The 15,515-nt window shown below is 35.4% G+C and overlaps 1 protein-coding gene across 3 annotated transcripts in view; it reads right to left on the bottom strand.

The window, feature by feature from the left end:
* The window catches only part of LOC138744625 (anoctamin-9-like), a 121,776-nt gene that overhangs the window by 3,306 nt on the left and 102,955 nt on the right, over window positions 1-15,515 (bottom strand). For 2 of the 3 annotated variants that reach the window (XM_069901064.1, XM_069901075.1), the window contains exons 21-23: window positions 13,415-13,534; window positions 6,249-6,342; window positions 5,691-5,803 (exon numbers count right to left, since the gene is read on the bottom strand). In XM_069901064.1, the coding sequence (XP_069757165.1) occupies window positions 5,691-5,803; window positions 6,249-6,342; window positions 13,415-13,534 (327 nt within the window). Of the gene's footprint in view, window positions 1-5,690; window positions 5,804-6,248; window positions 6,343-9,931; window positions 9,986-13,414; window positions 13,535-15,515 lie in introns of those variants that run through there. The other variant, XM_069901082.1, reaches the window with a different exon arrangement.

The raw sequence follows: 15,515 nt of genomic DNA, 5'->3' as shown, positions 1-15,515 counted from the left end.
AACCAGATGAAATGCACATTCATCTCACAGCTTTTTTTTTTAAAGAACCTGGTTTGGCAAAATGATTGCCTTGATTATGGTCACGTCTCCAGAATGGAGGACCATCGCCTTCCCAAGATTGTGTTATATGGTGAGCTCTCCACTGGCCACCGTGACAGAGGTGCACCAAAGAAAAGGTACAAGGACTGCCTAACGAAATCTCTTGGTGCCTGCCACATTGACCACCGCCAGTGGGCTGATATCGCCTCAAACCGTGCATCTTGGCACCTCACAGTTCGGCGGGCAGCAACCTCCTTTGAAGAAGACCGCAGAGCCCACCTCATTGACAAAAGGCAAAGGAGGAAAAACCCAACACCCAATCCCAACCAACCAATTTTCCCCTGCAACCACTGCAACCGTGTCTGCCTGTCCCGCGTCGGACTTGTCAGCCACAAACGAGCCTGCAGCTGACGTGGACTTTTACCCCCTCCATAAATCTTCGTCCGCAAAGCCAAGCCAAAGAAAGAAGATTTCAAATGTATATAATGCTAAGGAGTGACTTAAGATATTTTGAGAAGTAACAGTAGTATGATAACATCCAAATCTTTTTATAGTGTCAGGATTCAGATGTAATAAAACTCAACAGCTTATGTAATCACAGACATTCTTATACCAGGTCTATCATGCCAGTTTAATTTCACTAATGTAGTTATAATATATGAACTATATTTGGTGTAATGATGGATATGTTTTCATAATTAAGTCAATGTCACATTAAAGATCAAGTTTAACCAACATTTATAACTATAATATTTAAAGTCAATCCAAACTATCCGAAGAGCCAGACTATATTCACAGTGTTATTGTTACACACTATCACAATGAAGTCAAGAGACTTCACACCTATCCACATGAATGAAAAGGAGGTGAAGAGGGTTAAGCTTTCAAGTTCCTGGGAGTTGTTATTACTTGAGGCAACCATAAAGAAGGCACACCAATCCCTCCACTTTCTAAGGAGTGTGGGGAGATGTGGCATGTCATAAAATACTCTAGCAAACCTCTAGAGGTGCATTGTGGAAAATGTACTTATTGGTTGCATCATAGCCTAGTTTGGTAATTTGAATGCCTAGGAAAATAGAAAGCTTCAGAAGATAGCAAACATATCCAGGCCAATCAAAAGCTCTGATCTCTCATCCATGTGAGGTGCTGCCTCAAGAAGGTAGCCAACATTATAAAGGACCCCATCACCATGGTCTCAACCTCTTCTCAGCATGCCTTTGGGCCGAAATTACAGTAGCCTGAAGACCTACAGCTCTAGGTTCAAGAATTCTTCAAGTAACTACTGTTACTTCCCCATCAGTTATCAGGCTCTGGAACCTTCCATTGTTACACCAATCATGGACTGTCTGCACTATTGCAGTCATTTTTTTTGCACTAGGATGACTGCATATTTAATATCTATCTTTTGCATTTAAAAAAATTGATTAGAACAGAACTTATGCAGATAATTCAATAAAGATATAGATAAATATACATAATTGAAAAAACATTCAGTATTACAAAAACATACATGGTATAAATCATATCAATAATTCATATTCAAAGTGCTCGAGGTGTATATATATATATATATATATATATATATAAATAAAATAGAACTAATAACAAAAAGGAGAGAAAAAGAGAAAGAACAAAAAAAAGAAAAAAGAGAAAAGAAAGTAATTAAAAGAAACAGAAAAAAACTCAAAACCCCTGCCTAATAGCATTGCCAGATGCTTTACATGATTAACATTTAAAGAAACATGAAAGTAGGAAAAAACATGTAAAAAAAATCCATGGTCACACAATTTAATTACATTGAAATGAAATTATAAAGTAAGAAAGTGAGTCATGAATGACCCCCATAACGTATGAAATCTTAATTATTAATTGACTAACAAATCTTTTCCATATTCAAACAGGACATGGTCACGCAACCATTGATCATGAGTAGGTGGGGCAGTATCCTTCCATTTAAATAAAATCGCATGCCTCACCAAAAGAGAGGCAAAAGAGATAACACGACTCTGAAGCAGATACAGAGAAAGAATAATTTCCTTCCATTGTGCGGCATTAAAGTAACGTTAAAAATTTTTGACAAAGTATGGAAAACTTTCTCTAGTATATGAATTAATGAGGCTTCTCTGCTCTTACATCTGTCACAACAAGAATTCATATGAGAAACAAGATAATTTAGCTTTAGACATGTGTGCTCTATGTACCACTATAAATTCTATAAATAATGATGAGCACATAATGAAGAGCTATTAACCAATTTGTATCCAAATCCACATCTGATATAGTCAAATTTAAATCCTGTTCCCAAGCATTTTTAATTCCAACTAACAAAGTCTGATTTAAACATAAACATCTCTTGTAAATGATAGATATTAAACCTTTATGAGAAGGTGTTAAATTAAAAAACATCTACAAAATTTGATTCAGATTCTCTTAGAAAATTAGATAGTTGTGATTCAAGAATGCTGGGCGTATAAATATCTAAAAAAATGAGATTTGGGCAGGTTAAATTTAGCAGAAAGCTGCTCAAATTATGCAAAACATCCAAAAATGAACAGATCCTTAAAAATTTGAATACCCTCTCTATACCATCTTTGAAAAGTAGCATCATGTAAAAAAGGTTGAAAAAAGTGAATGGATGTGATAGGGCTTGAAAGAGAGAAATTATGAAATGCAAAATGTTTTCCAAACTGTGTCCAAATTCTCATAGAATATTTAACAATTGGACTATCTATTAATTTAGTTGAAAATGGAAGTGAAGAGCCAGGAAGTGCTAAATTATACAAAATTTGCAGGGAATTCAGCTCCATTAATACCCAAAGGGGGATTCAGAATGATTATGAGGAAAGGACCAAAATGTAAGATTTTGTATATTGATTGCCCAATAATAAAATCTAAAATCAGACAGAGCCATTTCACCATCTCTCTTTGATCTTTGTCGGAAAACTTTAAGGTGGGAATGCTTATCCTTCCATATGCAAGATGATATAGCCAAATCAAGTAAGTCAAAAAATGATTTAGGAACAAAAATTGGAAGAGATAGAAAAAGATATAAATATTTAAGAAATATATTCATTTTAATAGAATTTATATGGCCTGCTAAATTTATGGACAAAGATGACCATTGGGTCAGGGAATGCTTTACTTGTTTAAGTAGAGCAAGATAATTTCCCTTAAAAGATGTTTATAATAGAACCATTGGCAGAACTGATAAGAACAGAAAATAAAATAAAAGGGATAAAAATTCCTTCTCCTTAAGGAATATAAAATCAGCTTATTTGCAGAGGACTTCATAGTATACTCAACAAAACCAGAAATATCAGTAAAAGAACTACATAAGAAATTGAAGGAATATGGAGAAATATCGGGGTACAAGATCAACGCAAATAAAAGTGAAGCAGTGCCAATGAATAATGCGGATTACACAGAGTTTAAAAAAGAATCACCATTTAAATGGCAAACACAAGCAATCCAATACCTAGATATTAGATTAGATAATAATTTAGGCCACCTATACAAATTAAATTATCAGCCATTAATGAAGAAATTACAGGATGACTTAGAACATTGGAAAGAATTGCCACTAACACTGATAGGGAGGGTAAATTGCATTAAAATGAATATCTTCCCAAGGATACAATACCTATTTCAATCTACCAATTCTCTTAACAGAGAAAATCTTCAATGAACTCAAGAGAATAATAAGGAAATTCTTACGGAAAGGGGGAAAACCGAGGATAGCGCTAGATAAATTAACAGAATGGTACAAACAAAGTGGTTTGCAGCTACCAAACTTTAAAAATTATTATAAAGCAGCACAGTTAAGGTATTTATCAGATTTTTATCAAACAAGGGAAAGAGATTGATAAAATAGGGGAGAAGGTACCAGAACATATACTTTATAAGTGGGATGAAAAACTGGTGCAATATAGAAGTTCACCAGTAATGCATCATTTACTCAACATATGGAAGAAGATTCACATAGAAAGGAAAAAAAACAAATTACCAACTACCAAAATTATTATTAACGCAAAATCAGCTAACCCCTTTAACAATAGGTAACCTTTCCTTTAGAGAATGGGAGAGAAAAAGAATTAAAAGAAGAGAAAATTGTTTTTTGGGAAATAATTTATTAACATTTGAACAAATGAAGCACAACTATGGATTAACTCATGGTACAATGTTTGCATACCATCAACTGAAAGCATACTTAAAGGACAAATTGGGAAGCAGACTGAGATTACCAGAAGGAAGCAGCTTTGAATATGTGATTACAGAAACAACAATAATAAAAAGATTTATAACAAACATGTACATCAAGCTGCAAGAGAAAGAAAATGATGAAATTATAAACCCAAACAAAAGTGGGAAAAAGACTTAAACATAAAGATAAAAAATGAAATATGCGAAAAGTTATGCTCTGGAACTATGAAAAATATAATAAATACGAGGTTACGCATGATACAATATAATTGGTTACATAGGCTATATCTCACGCCCCAAAAGTTAAATAAATGAGATCCAACATTATCAGATAGATGTTTTCGCTGTCAGAAGGAAATGGGAACAATAGTACATGCAATTTGGGCATGTGAGAAAGTGGAAAAAGTTTTTGGAAGATATAAATCAGGTATTAAATAAAATCACAAAAAGCAACATACCAAAAATTCCAGAGATCTTTCTTCTAAGTAATATAAGGAGTAAAGAATTAGGCCTTAAACTGGATGAAGCATTAAAAAGATTTATGATGATAGCCTTAGCTGTAGCAAAAAAATGTATAATGTCAACTTGGAAATCAGAAGAGAGCCTGTGAGTACAGCAATGGTACATGAAAATGAATAAATGTATTCCATTGGAAAAAATAACATATAATTTAAAAAATGTCTCAGTTTTCGAACAAATTTTGAAACCGAACATGGAACACAACAGAGAGGGTCTACCGCGGACCACCCCCACCCCCTAAAATGATAGAATGAGAAGACAAAATTACTTGATCCAGTGTGTAAAAGTAGATGACACAATTTTCTTGTTTATTTTCATTGTGTGATGACATTGTTTAATGGGTTTATTGTATTGTATATGTTGAACATTTAATAGGTTTGGAGGGGAGTGGGAAGGAGGGAGGGAAGGGAGGGGGGAAAAGGAGAAAATGACACTGTGTATATTCAAGAGGGAAATGTTTGTGTGTATTTTGATTAATATGGTTCATAGTGTGAAAAATAAAAAAAATTTTTAAAAAGATGTTTATAATTCTTTGTAATATTAAGATAGGTAAGATGATTTTTAACAATCTTAAAAGGAGAACCATCATACATTGCTGCAGAAAAATTCAATGGAAGAAGTTCATTTTTGTGTATATTTCAATTTATATCCTGAAAATTGACCAAATTGTGAAAGTAATGACATCATATGGGGAGGGGTGGAGGCAACTGGATCTGAAATGAAAAGTAAGAGGTCATCTGCATAAAGGGAGACCTGATGTCCAATATACTATTGCAGTTTTCCACTTTTTTTTTTACAGTACCTGTTCAGTTGAAGCAAATAAGTATTTTGGTGCATATGTACATTATACAATGTATGTGACAATAAACACATTATTGTTATCACTCCCTAAATACAGACTTTTAAAAAAAATTAAGAGAAGCAAAACTTACTTTAGCTCCTCATTTAATTGCTCATGTGTCCTCTGCAAATTTTGATTTCGAATTGAAACTGGGACTTCAGGGATATGCCAAGATGCAAGATACTTGATGCAAACAGCAATATTCTAAAACAGATGTGAAAAGTGTTTGTATTAATACATGCTATTGCATCAAGGTAGCTATATGACATCTAATAAGTCAGTTTCATTTTGATAGGCTATACTCAAATGTTACTGTTCCACCTGTGGGGTATGAACTGAACTATGCAGAGATCTAGACCTCAGTTTTCCTCTCTGTGTTAGTTTAACAGGGGAGCATAAATAACATGTCCACATGATTTTATTACCATGTGGTGTAACTTCCTTCCAGGGACCTATTTGTTATGCAAGAAAGGTTTGGGAAACTAAACTCTTCTGATAATTTTAATGTCACTGGTAGAGATAATTATTTTTTTCTCAATTTGGAGATTAATAAACACAGCTGCTATAGTTTTAATTTCCAGCACTGCTATGAATGAGGTCTATTACTCATCTCTGCCCCAATAATAGTTACCATGTAGGTATTTTTTACCTCAAATAATAGTAAAAAGGCCAAACGAGCAGCCAAAATATGCCAAAACTGGACAGTATATTCTTGGGTATATTCATCTCTGTAGTCACGATACCTGGACACAAGGCAGACAAGTCTAAAATCAAATATTTTTTCTTAAATACATTATTTAAAAATTTTAAAACCTCAATGACATCAATTATAATAAAATTCATATACAGAAAAATATTTGTGAATAATAACAAACCCTCCCCAACTCCCTCTCCCTCCCCACTAATACACCCTCTCCTTCCCCTATAACTACCCACTAAAAGAAAAAAAAGAAGGAGCTCATCTATCTATCTATATATATACTGCTTGGCTGTGAAACCAAGACGTCTCACCAGAATGGATTGAGAGCTCAAATCTTCAAACTAAGAATTTTCAAATATGGGCTCCATACTTTTATAAAAATGGTATTTGTACCTTAAATTATATGTTATCTTTTCAAGAGGGATATAAGATTTCATTTCAGTATGCCTTCTTTGCATTCCTAGAGCTAAGTCAGATTTCCCAGTAATAGCCAAACATTTCTTAGATATAGCCAGGGCTAAACATAAAAATTCAATTTGATACATGGTCAGTCTTAATCTTAAAGCAATCATATCTTTTTAATTGAAAAGTTAGGTTACAGTTTAAAATTACCTAGGCAATCTGCTTTAGAGTTATTACTTACTAAAGGACATTAAAATAAATTTATTTCTGAGATGTATAAATTATTACAAAGTAAAATGTCTAAGCAAAATATTCATAAGTCAAGAATGAAATGGGAAACTGATTTGAATATTACAGGATGGTATGGATAAAAAGGGTTGGGGTAGATCTAAAATTAAATGGGAAGCGGATATTGGTTTTATTTTTTCTGAAGATGATTGGTTGGATATCTGTTACGATAGTGTAACTAGATTGATAAATGCACGTTATGCAATGATTAATTACAATTTTTTACATCAATTATATTTGACACCTGAAAATTTAAAAAAATATGGTTTTAATGAATCAGATTTGTGTTTTAGATGTGGTGATACGGTTGGAACATTTTTTCATGCTGTTTGGTTATGTATACATATACAATCTTTTTGGAAGAAAATTCAATCATTTTTAGAATACCTGTATAAGATTAAAATAGTTTTAGATCCAACAGTATTTTTATTGGGTAGCTTGCAACTTCTGAAAGGTTTGGGATTAGATAAATTCCAGCTTGCTTTTGTATATTTAGCTTCATCCGTAGCGAAAAAATGTATTGCTAGTACGTGGAAAGATACAAATATGATTGATAATAATAAATGGGATAATGAGATGAAATATTGTTTAATAATGGAAAAAAATTTGTATGTTTCACATGATAATTATTATTTTTTATTAATAAGTGGCTGTTATACTCAGAATATTTACATTTCAATTTATATTGATTAGATTTTAATATGTATATTTAACTTTTTCTTTAATATTCTTTCTTTTTTCTTTTTTTATGGCTCTCCTTAGGAGAGTTGGCTGAAGTGGGGGGCGGGGGTTCTTTTCTTTTTTTTAATATATATTAAAAAAACGTTCATGTTTAATTGTCGTATATGTCATATATTATTTGTTTTTTGAACGAATAAATAAAGTTTTTAAAAAAAGGAAGCTGATTTGAATAGGAAAATAGATGAAAATGATTGGAGGAATTTATGTAAAGAAAATATGACTAATATTATAAATGTAAGGTACAGATTAGTACAATATAATTGTTTACATCAATTACACTTAACTCCTCAAAAATTAAAGAGATTTAATTTAATGTCTTCAGATTTATGTTTTAGATGTGGTCATTCGACTTGGATCTGTCCTAAAGTTAAGACCTTTTTGATACAAGTTAAATTATTTTTGGAAAACGTATTAAAAGTTAAACTTTCATTTGATCCAATGTTGTTTTTATTAAAATCAAGTTATCATTTGAAAATTTCTGTTAGAAGTATCAAGTAAGCATATATGCCAGAGCGCGTCGATGAATCAAAGTTACAACAAATGAATAAAATTACAGTAATAATGGAAAATTAGTATTAAAATTATAAAATTAATATGTCTGAAGTTTTACTTTTTCAAATTCTTGCATCATTAACATTTATAGCTAAGGTCCTGAATGGGCTGGGTTTCTATTCAATATCAGAAATGTACAATGTAAGTCCTATCTTTGTCAAGTATCTAAAACGGGTGGGCAACCTATGGCCCGCAGGCCGCATCTGGTCCACAACCCAGTGCAAAAGTACCATGTGCATGCGGCCCACCAATACAAGTACAGTTATGCGCCGCACAACATCTGTTCAAGCAACGTCCGACCGCATATACGTCTGTGGTCCCAAAAGGAGATGTAACTGGACATAATGAACGCAGCAGCTTCCCGCACGCAACAGATGTATCTCATATCTCTTGTATACAAATCAATTTTGCTGCTATGCATATAATGGTACAGTACATACATAACCTATAATACATGTCTTGATAGTCATAATAAACGCCTATGTTGCTGGCTTATGTATGTACTATACTTTCTATTGTTATTTTAACGTGAACTTTCCCTACTTAAAAATAAAAAGTTTACTGCAGATTATGTGTCTTTGATTGACTTCTACAAAAAATATCTTCTTCCATATGGGAATTATAAAAATTTGGTGGAGCATGCAAAAAATATAGCATAATTGTTTGGCAGTACGTACATGTGTGAGCAACTGTTCTCAACAATGAAGTACACCAAGAACTACTTGAGAACAATATGAGTAATGCCCATTTAGATGAGTCTTGCTGTTGGCTTCAACAACTATGTCACCCAATATCGAAAAGCTTCCAAACAAAAAACAAAATCAAGTTTCTCACTGACTGAGCTTCTGTCTGTTTTGGGGTCAGTTATTTTGTTTTCATTGTAACTCATTTTTCTCCTTTTTGACTTTTTTTGTGTCATTTTAATGACTAACTCATGATTTTTGGTGCATTTCCAGATTTGAAGATGCCTTCCCTGACCTGAAATACATCATTGTAGGTTTTGGTTTGAACGGCTTGAACAACTTCTTTGGATTGTTTTTTGATAAATTATCATCTGTGATATTCATACATTGTCTCCATTTGAAGTACGTAATGTACAATCAAAAACTTGCATTACATAATGTCTGTAGTTCAGTATTTATTTTATTTATGGTGATATCAGTACAGCCCATCATTCAACCGCTGACATACCATCTGGCCCATGCATGGTAATAGGTTGCCCACCCCTGATCTAGGAGATTGATCTCCACTACTTCTACCCCTTTCATTTAAAATAATATGAATGGTGTAACTTTCAAAATTTGTAGTAGGCAAATGACAAACTATAGCAGAAGAATATTCACCTTTCCTTTGACCTAAAGTGAATTGGTATTCTATTAAAGCGACCAGATTTTTAATATGTTCCTGTCAAATGGATTTGTGACATTTAGAAATAGGTAGGTAGTTAGAATTTTAATTGCATCCTCAACATAGCCGAAGGCCTATCCTTATCTGGTTAAGTTATCTATGTGGAATTCTTACATCCACTGAGCAGATTTCCTTGGGAAGGCATGAAAATCACTGAACATACATTTGATGGCTGCTTAATGAACCAGTATTTGCTGTAAAACCATCGGAGAAGCTGATAACAGTTATCATACTTTACCTACCAGTACTACTCTGAGGTCAGATGTAAAATTAAATACAATATCTTGAAGATGCTGCTGAAGATGAAAACAGGTGCATATGAATGACATTGTGCTGTTTCCTCACCATTGTATTTGAATATACTAAATTAAACTTAATACAATTTTTTTAATATAGCATTTGTCTTCAGTACATTCAATACTGTAGACATGTCTCATCAATGTCTGCAATACATTCTGTTACATTTGTGGCAAGTATACACAAGGGCTCAAAGACACAGCATGACTGCACTGAACTCAGAGGTTCTCGGAAGTTAATACAATTTGCAGTCCCAATGATATGGCAAGAACAGAAGATTCAGGTGATGGACTATTACTTCTGTCTTAAAAATACACTGAAATGCTGGAGGAATTTTTCACATCTAAAGGAGACAAAGATATATTACCGACATTTCAGGCCTGAGCTATTTTTCAAGGAATAAGGAGAATAAGCTATAAGTAGGAAATCTCAGAATTCGACAATGGGGGAGGAATCCAGACCAACAAAATGTATTAATTGGATATGATAAGGGACAAGGTAAAAATTTGTCATGTTTATATGAGGTAGTTGGTGAAGACAAGAGGAATCCTGACCTGTGCATGGGGTCGGAGGGGACCAGGGCAGATGTGCGGGTAATGGAGGATATATGGGTTGATGGTGGTAGAGGGAAAGCCACTTTTTTTTGAAGGTGGACAACTGATCTGGCATGTAAGTCCTCGTACTGAGTGCGGATGTGACGGAAACAGAGGAATTGAGAAAATGGATTGGAATTCTTACAGGGGACAGAGCGTGAAGAGGTATAGTCGAGGTTCCTGTGGGAGTTTTTTGTAAAAGATTCTATCAAGAGTTTGTCTGCCAAGATGGAGACAGAGAGATCAAGGAAAGAGAGAGTGTTGCTAGAGATGGACCAAGAGAATTTGAGGTCATGGTGGAAGTTGGCACCAAAGTGGATGAAGTCAGCGAGCTCAGCATGGGTGCATGAGGCAGCACTAAAGTAGTTATCAATGTAGCGGAAGAAGAGTTGAGGGGCCTTATCTATGTTGGCTTGTAGCATGGATTACTCCACGTAGCCAACAAAAAGACAGCATAGCTGGGGCCCATACAGGTATCACACTCTTCTTGAGCACAGGTAAAATTGAGGCCTGTTTGAAACAGGTGGGTGCCACGACCTGCCAGAGTGAAATGTTGAAGATATCTATGAATACATTGGCAAGTTGGTTAGCACAGGTTTTCAGTACTCGGCTGGGTACTCCATCTGGACTGGATGGCTTCCTTGGATTCACTCTCCTAAAGGCAGCCTGCATGTCATCCTCAGATACTGACAGTCAAGGACCACCAGGGGACATGAGGGTGCAGAGTGGCTCTTCCTTGTTCTGGTAGTCAAATCAGGCATAGATGGCATTGTGTTCATCTGGGAGTGAAACTTTTCTGTCTCCTTATGCATAAAATTTGGTTTTGTACCAGGTTATGTCACTTCGGCCCTGTCACAACTTTCGGATATCCTTCGTTATTTCCATTTTTGTCTGGAACCTCCACTTCACCAGGGAGATGATTTTATGTAGGGCCTCCCTGCTCCTTGTGTTGTGTTCTGGATTTCTGGACTTAAATGCCTTTGATCTGGCTCTCAGCAAGTTCCAGACTTCATTGTTCATCCAGGGTTTCTAGTTAGGAAAAGCCTGAATGATTTGGTGGGGATACTCTCGTCAACAGCTGCTTGATGAAATCTGGAATGACCAAGACGTAATCATTCAGACCCTCATCTGAGTTCTTGAACACTGCCCAATCCATTCTCTTGGGGCAGTTCTTCAGTCTCTCCAACCACCTTCTAGCTGTCCTGATCTATGAAGCCTCTCTTTTTATGAACTGTCTGTATGAAGGCAGGAGCACAGCCAGATGATCCCATTTGCAAAATGTAGTCTTGGTGTGTTGGGACCTCTGGTACAGCAGGTTACATTCTGGTGGTAATTAGACAGGGTTTTCTTGAGACACGGCTGGTTAAAGTAATTAACTATGATATGTAATGTGTCCAGATGGGCTGTCTCTTGTTTACTGACCATATCATGCAGCTACTGTTTGTAATTGGCATTCGGAGGGAATATAAACTCTGATGGGAATCACTGATAAGAACTATCAGGTTAGACAGAAGAATCTGCATTTAATTGAGATTTTCTCTAAGGCAATGGAGCAGGATGTCAACATGACCCCAAGTATTTATATATATATAGGCATTTTCTTGAAAAGTCTAATGCAAAACTCTCATCTTTTGTCTACAGATTTTGTTTGAAATCATGTGTTCAATGGTACACTACAAACTGTGACAAACTGCCTCTATCAGGCAATGCCAGGAATGATCAGATGCTAAGTAGTTCAAAAGTGACAGGAACCTTCACCTCAGAAGACTGATTAGTTCAAAACAGCATGGATGCATGTTTGGAACTTTGATGAACCAAAATTAAAAGATCACGATGACTAGTCTTTGAAAATCCTCTTGATACACTGTTCTTGGGACAGACGGAGATAGGAGTATGCTCACAAAAGGACAGACCCTTCTAGCCATTAGTCTTCTCCTTTATCTCTCCTGTAGCCTCCTCTTTAAGGGTGGTCTTTCATCTTTGCAAGCAAAAAAAATCAATGCTTTTGCTCTGAACTGCAGTCCTGTTCACCCAAATACTTCCTAGTAAACCTCTAAATAATTGACAATATTTCAAAAGTGCATTTGGGACAGCCTGCAGCTGTTCAGACTTTCCCTGTGCAAGGCCCATAGGAGGTCAATTGTGATCCGACAACACCAGTTCAAATGCTTTTTATCTCCCTCACATGTACCCTAACAAAATATCAAATTAATTTAAACACAGCTATCAGCATTCAGCTATATAGCCTGTGAGCTCTAGTCTTTAAAAGAGTCAGAATAACATGAGTATGCTCACACCCTTATTGCAGGTGATGCTGCACAATTCAATTGAATTCCTTAAGCATAATTTTACTGCTCATTATTGGTTGAAATCGATTTCGAAAGCACGAGGTACAGTTACCTCATCCAAACTTTTCACTGACAGACTGTTCCAAATACACAGTGAACTTCTGCCATGCTTACCATGTTTTATTTTATGCTGAGGTTAATAAAGGAAAGCATCTCATGCTTTTTCAATCACCTTAATGACCAGTCTTGCTACCACAGTGTACACACACTGCAAATTCATTCTGTTCTTCAACAACACTAAATACCCTCCCATTGCCTGTTGCATCTCTGCAGATAATTTGGATTTGCTCCTAGTTACATTTTTACATGCGTTCTGTATTGTGTAACTGAATACAAATTTGGAAGGTCAATCCACAGCCTGAATTCATTAGGCTTCAATGTTTTAGGTTAAAGGAATCAAATACATTTGGATATATTTCTAATTATCTTAAGCTGCTGTAAGCAAATAGCCATGTGCATGTGCTAAGGAAGGGGTCCAATGTCTTACCTGCAATGAGTTATCGGATATCCTAACAATTTTGATCCATTATCAATAGGAATTATTCTTTTCTCAAAATTCTTCAGATAGAATACAGAGAGGCTATTATTAACATACCCAGTCATACAGCTGTAAAAACAATACATATAAGTCAATGGTGTGATGATGATCTGCACTTGGACAATACAATTAAAGTATCATAAAATATGCACAAGCATTTTACAGAGGTAACAAGTAACTAGCATAGAATAGCTTGGGAGTAAAACAAAATGCCTAAGTCATGACCTAAAAGATAGACTTAAAAAAACTTAAGGAACAGCTGTCAAAAAAAATCTGTCACAAGGTTAAAAAAAAAATTGAGTATTTTCTGAGAGACTGCAATTCCTGGTTTTGTCCCTTAAATTATATCAGTCATAATCTTATTAAAATGGTAGGGAAGACATGAGATCCTCCTGTTCCTCCATCTAATTCATGTGTTTTATTTCTTTCATTACAATCTATGGGTAATTCACATTTTCCTTTGTCATATATGATTAGGAAGTTTTCAGAATGGAATCATGGATTTCAGAACTTTTAACCTGCCACATCCTACTACAGACACTTACTTGGTAGTCTTTAGGTTTCTGTATGTAATGTGCACGTAATGACATAATTCCTATCTAATTACCATTTAGCTTTCCCTCAGCGAAAAATTCAATGCTCCTGTAAATGATTCAATGCTCTGCCATGTTCCAGATTTGGAAGAAGCACTGAAAGAAGCAAGAGCAAAGAACTTCAAAAACCATTGCCTCAAGGAGACACCTGCCTGACTGCAATTGGTAGATAGAACACTAACCTAAACCTACTTGATCTCATCCATCCTATTGATCAACCTGTGGCTGAAGCATCTGTCCATGACCAGATTAGTGGAAGTGACCACTGACCAGAACTGTGGAGACAGTCTGTCTAAATGTTGAGGATATTCTCCACCCTGTGAAGTAGCAGAACAATTATGCAAAATGGGACAGAATCTAAATAAATAGAAGGTATTGACTGTTGTTGACTAATGGAAATAGCATCACAATTTGAAATTTCCCTGTCTGAATATTCTTCACTCACATTAGTCAAGCCAGAAAATCATCTTGGTTTAATGAGGAACACTAAAAGAGCATGGCAGTAGCAGCATAAAATGTACTTTAAAGTGAAGTGACAAGCTGGTGGAGCTGCAGTAATATGTCTGCCAAATATGCATGCAGCAGACAGAACCAAGTTATTCCACAATCAACAAATTAGATTAAAGCTTTGTAGTTCTGCCACATCTAGTCTGAAATGGTGGTGCACCTTCAAAGTGCTCATCGAAGAAGGCTCCAAGGACATACTCAGGGCGCAACCTGTGAATACTAAAGGAAAGACTGAAGCATTTTGCAATTAAATTCAGTCAGAAATGCAGAGTTGACAATTCATCTCAGCTTTCTCCTGACATAAGGATTTACAAGCATTCAGAGAAGTATCAGGGATAGTCTGCAGTTTTGTGAGGGGTAGGTCATGCCTCACAAGCTGAATTGAGTTTTTTTTTGAGGAAGTAACAAAGTAAATCAATGAAGATGTAGATGTGGTGTATATGGATTTTAGTAAGGCATTTGACAAAGTCCCCGATGGTAGACTCATTCAGAAATTTATGGGGTATGGGATCCATGGAACCTTGGCTTCATGGATTCAGAACTGGTTTGTCTGTAGAAAGCAGGGAGTAGCAGTAGATGGAATGTATTCTGGATCTGTTCTGGGACCCCCTGCTCTTTGTTATTTTTATAAATGACTTGGACGAAGTAAAGGGATGGGTCAGTAAGTTTGCAGATGATACAAAGGTTGGAGGTGTTATGGATTGATTGTACAAGGGTGTCATAGGTTACAACAAGAAATAAATAGGATGCAGAGTTGGGAGGAAAAGTGGCAGATGGAGTTCAATCCACAGAAGTGAGGTCATGCATTTTGTAAGGTCAAACTTGAAGGCAGAGTACATGGTTAATGGCAGGATTCTTAACAGTGTGGATGAACATAGGGGCCATGGGGTCCAAAGTCCATGGCTCTTTCAAGGTTGCCATGCAGATTGATAAGGTAGTTAAGAATGGTT

The sequence above is a fragment of the Narcine bancroftii genome, chromosome 1, assembly GCF_036971445.1.
Source record: "Narcine bancroftii isolate sNarBan1 chromosome 1, sNarBan1.hap1, whole genome shotgun sequence".
NCBI classification, from domain to species: Eukaryota; Metazoa; Chordata; class Chondrichthyes; order Torpediniformes; family Narcinidae; genus Narcine; species Narcine bancroftii.
Note: the sequence above shows the minus strand (reverse complement) of the source record. Positions and strands in the feature narration are given on the sequence as shown.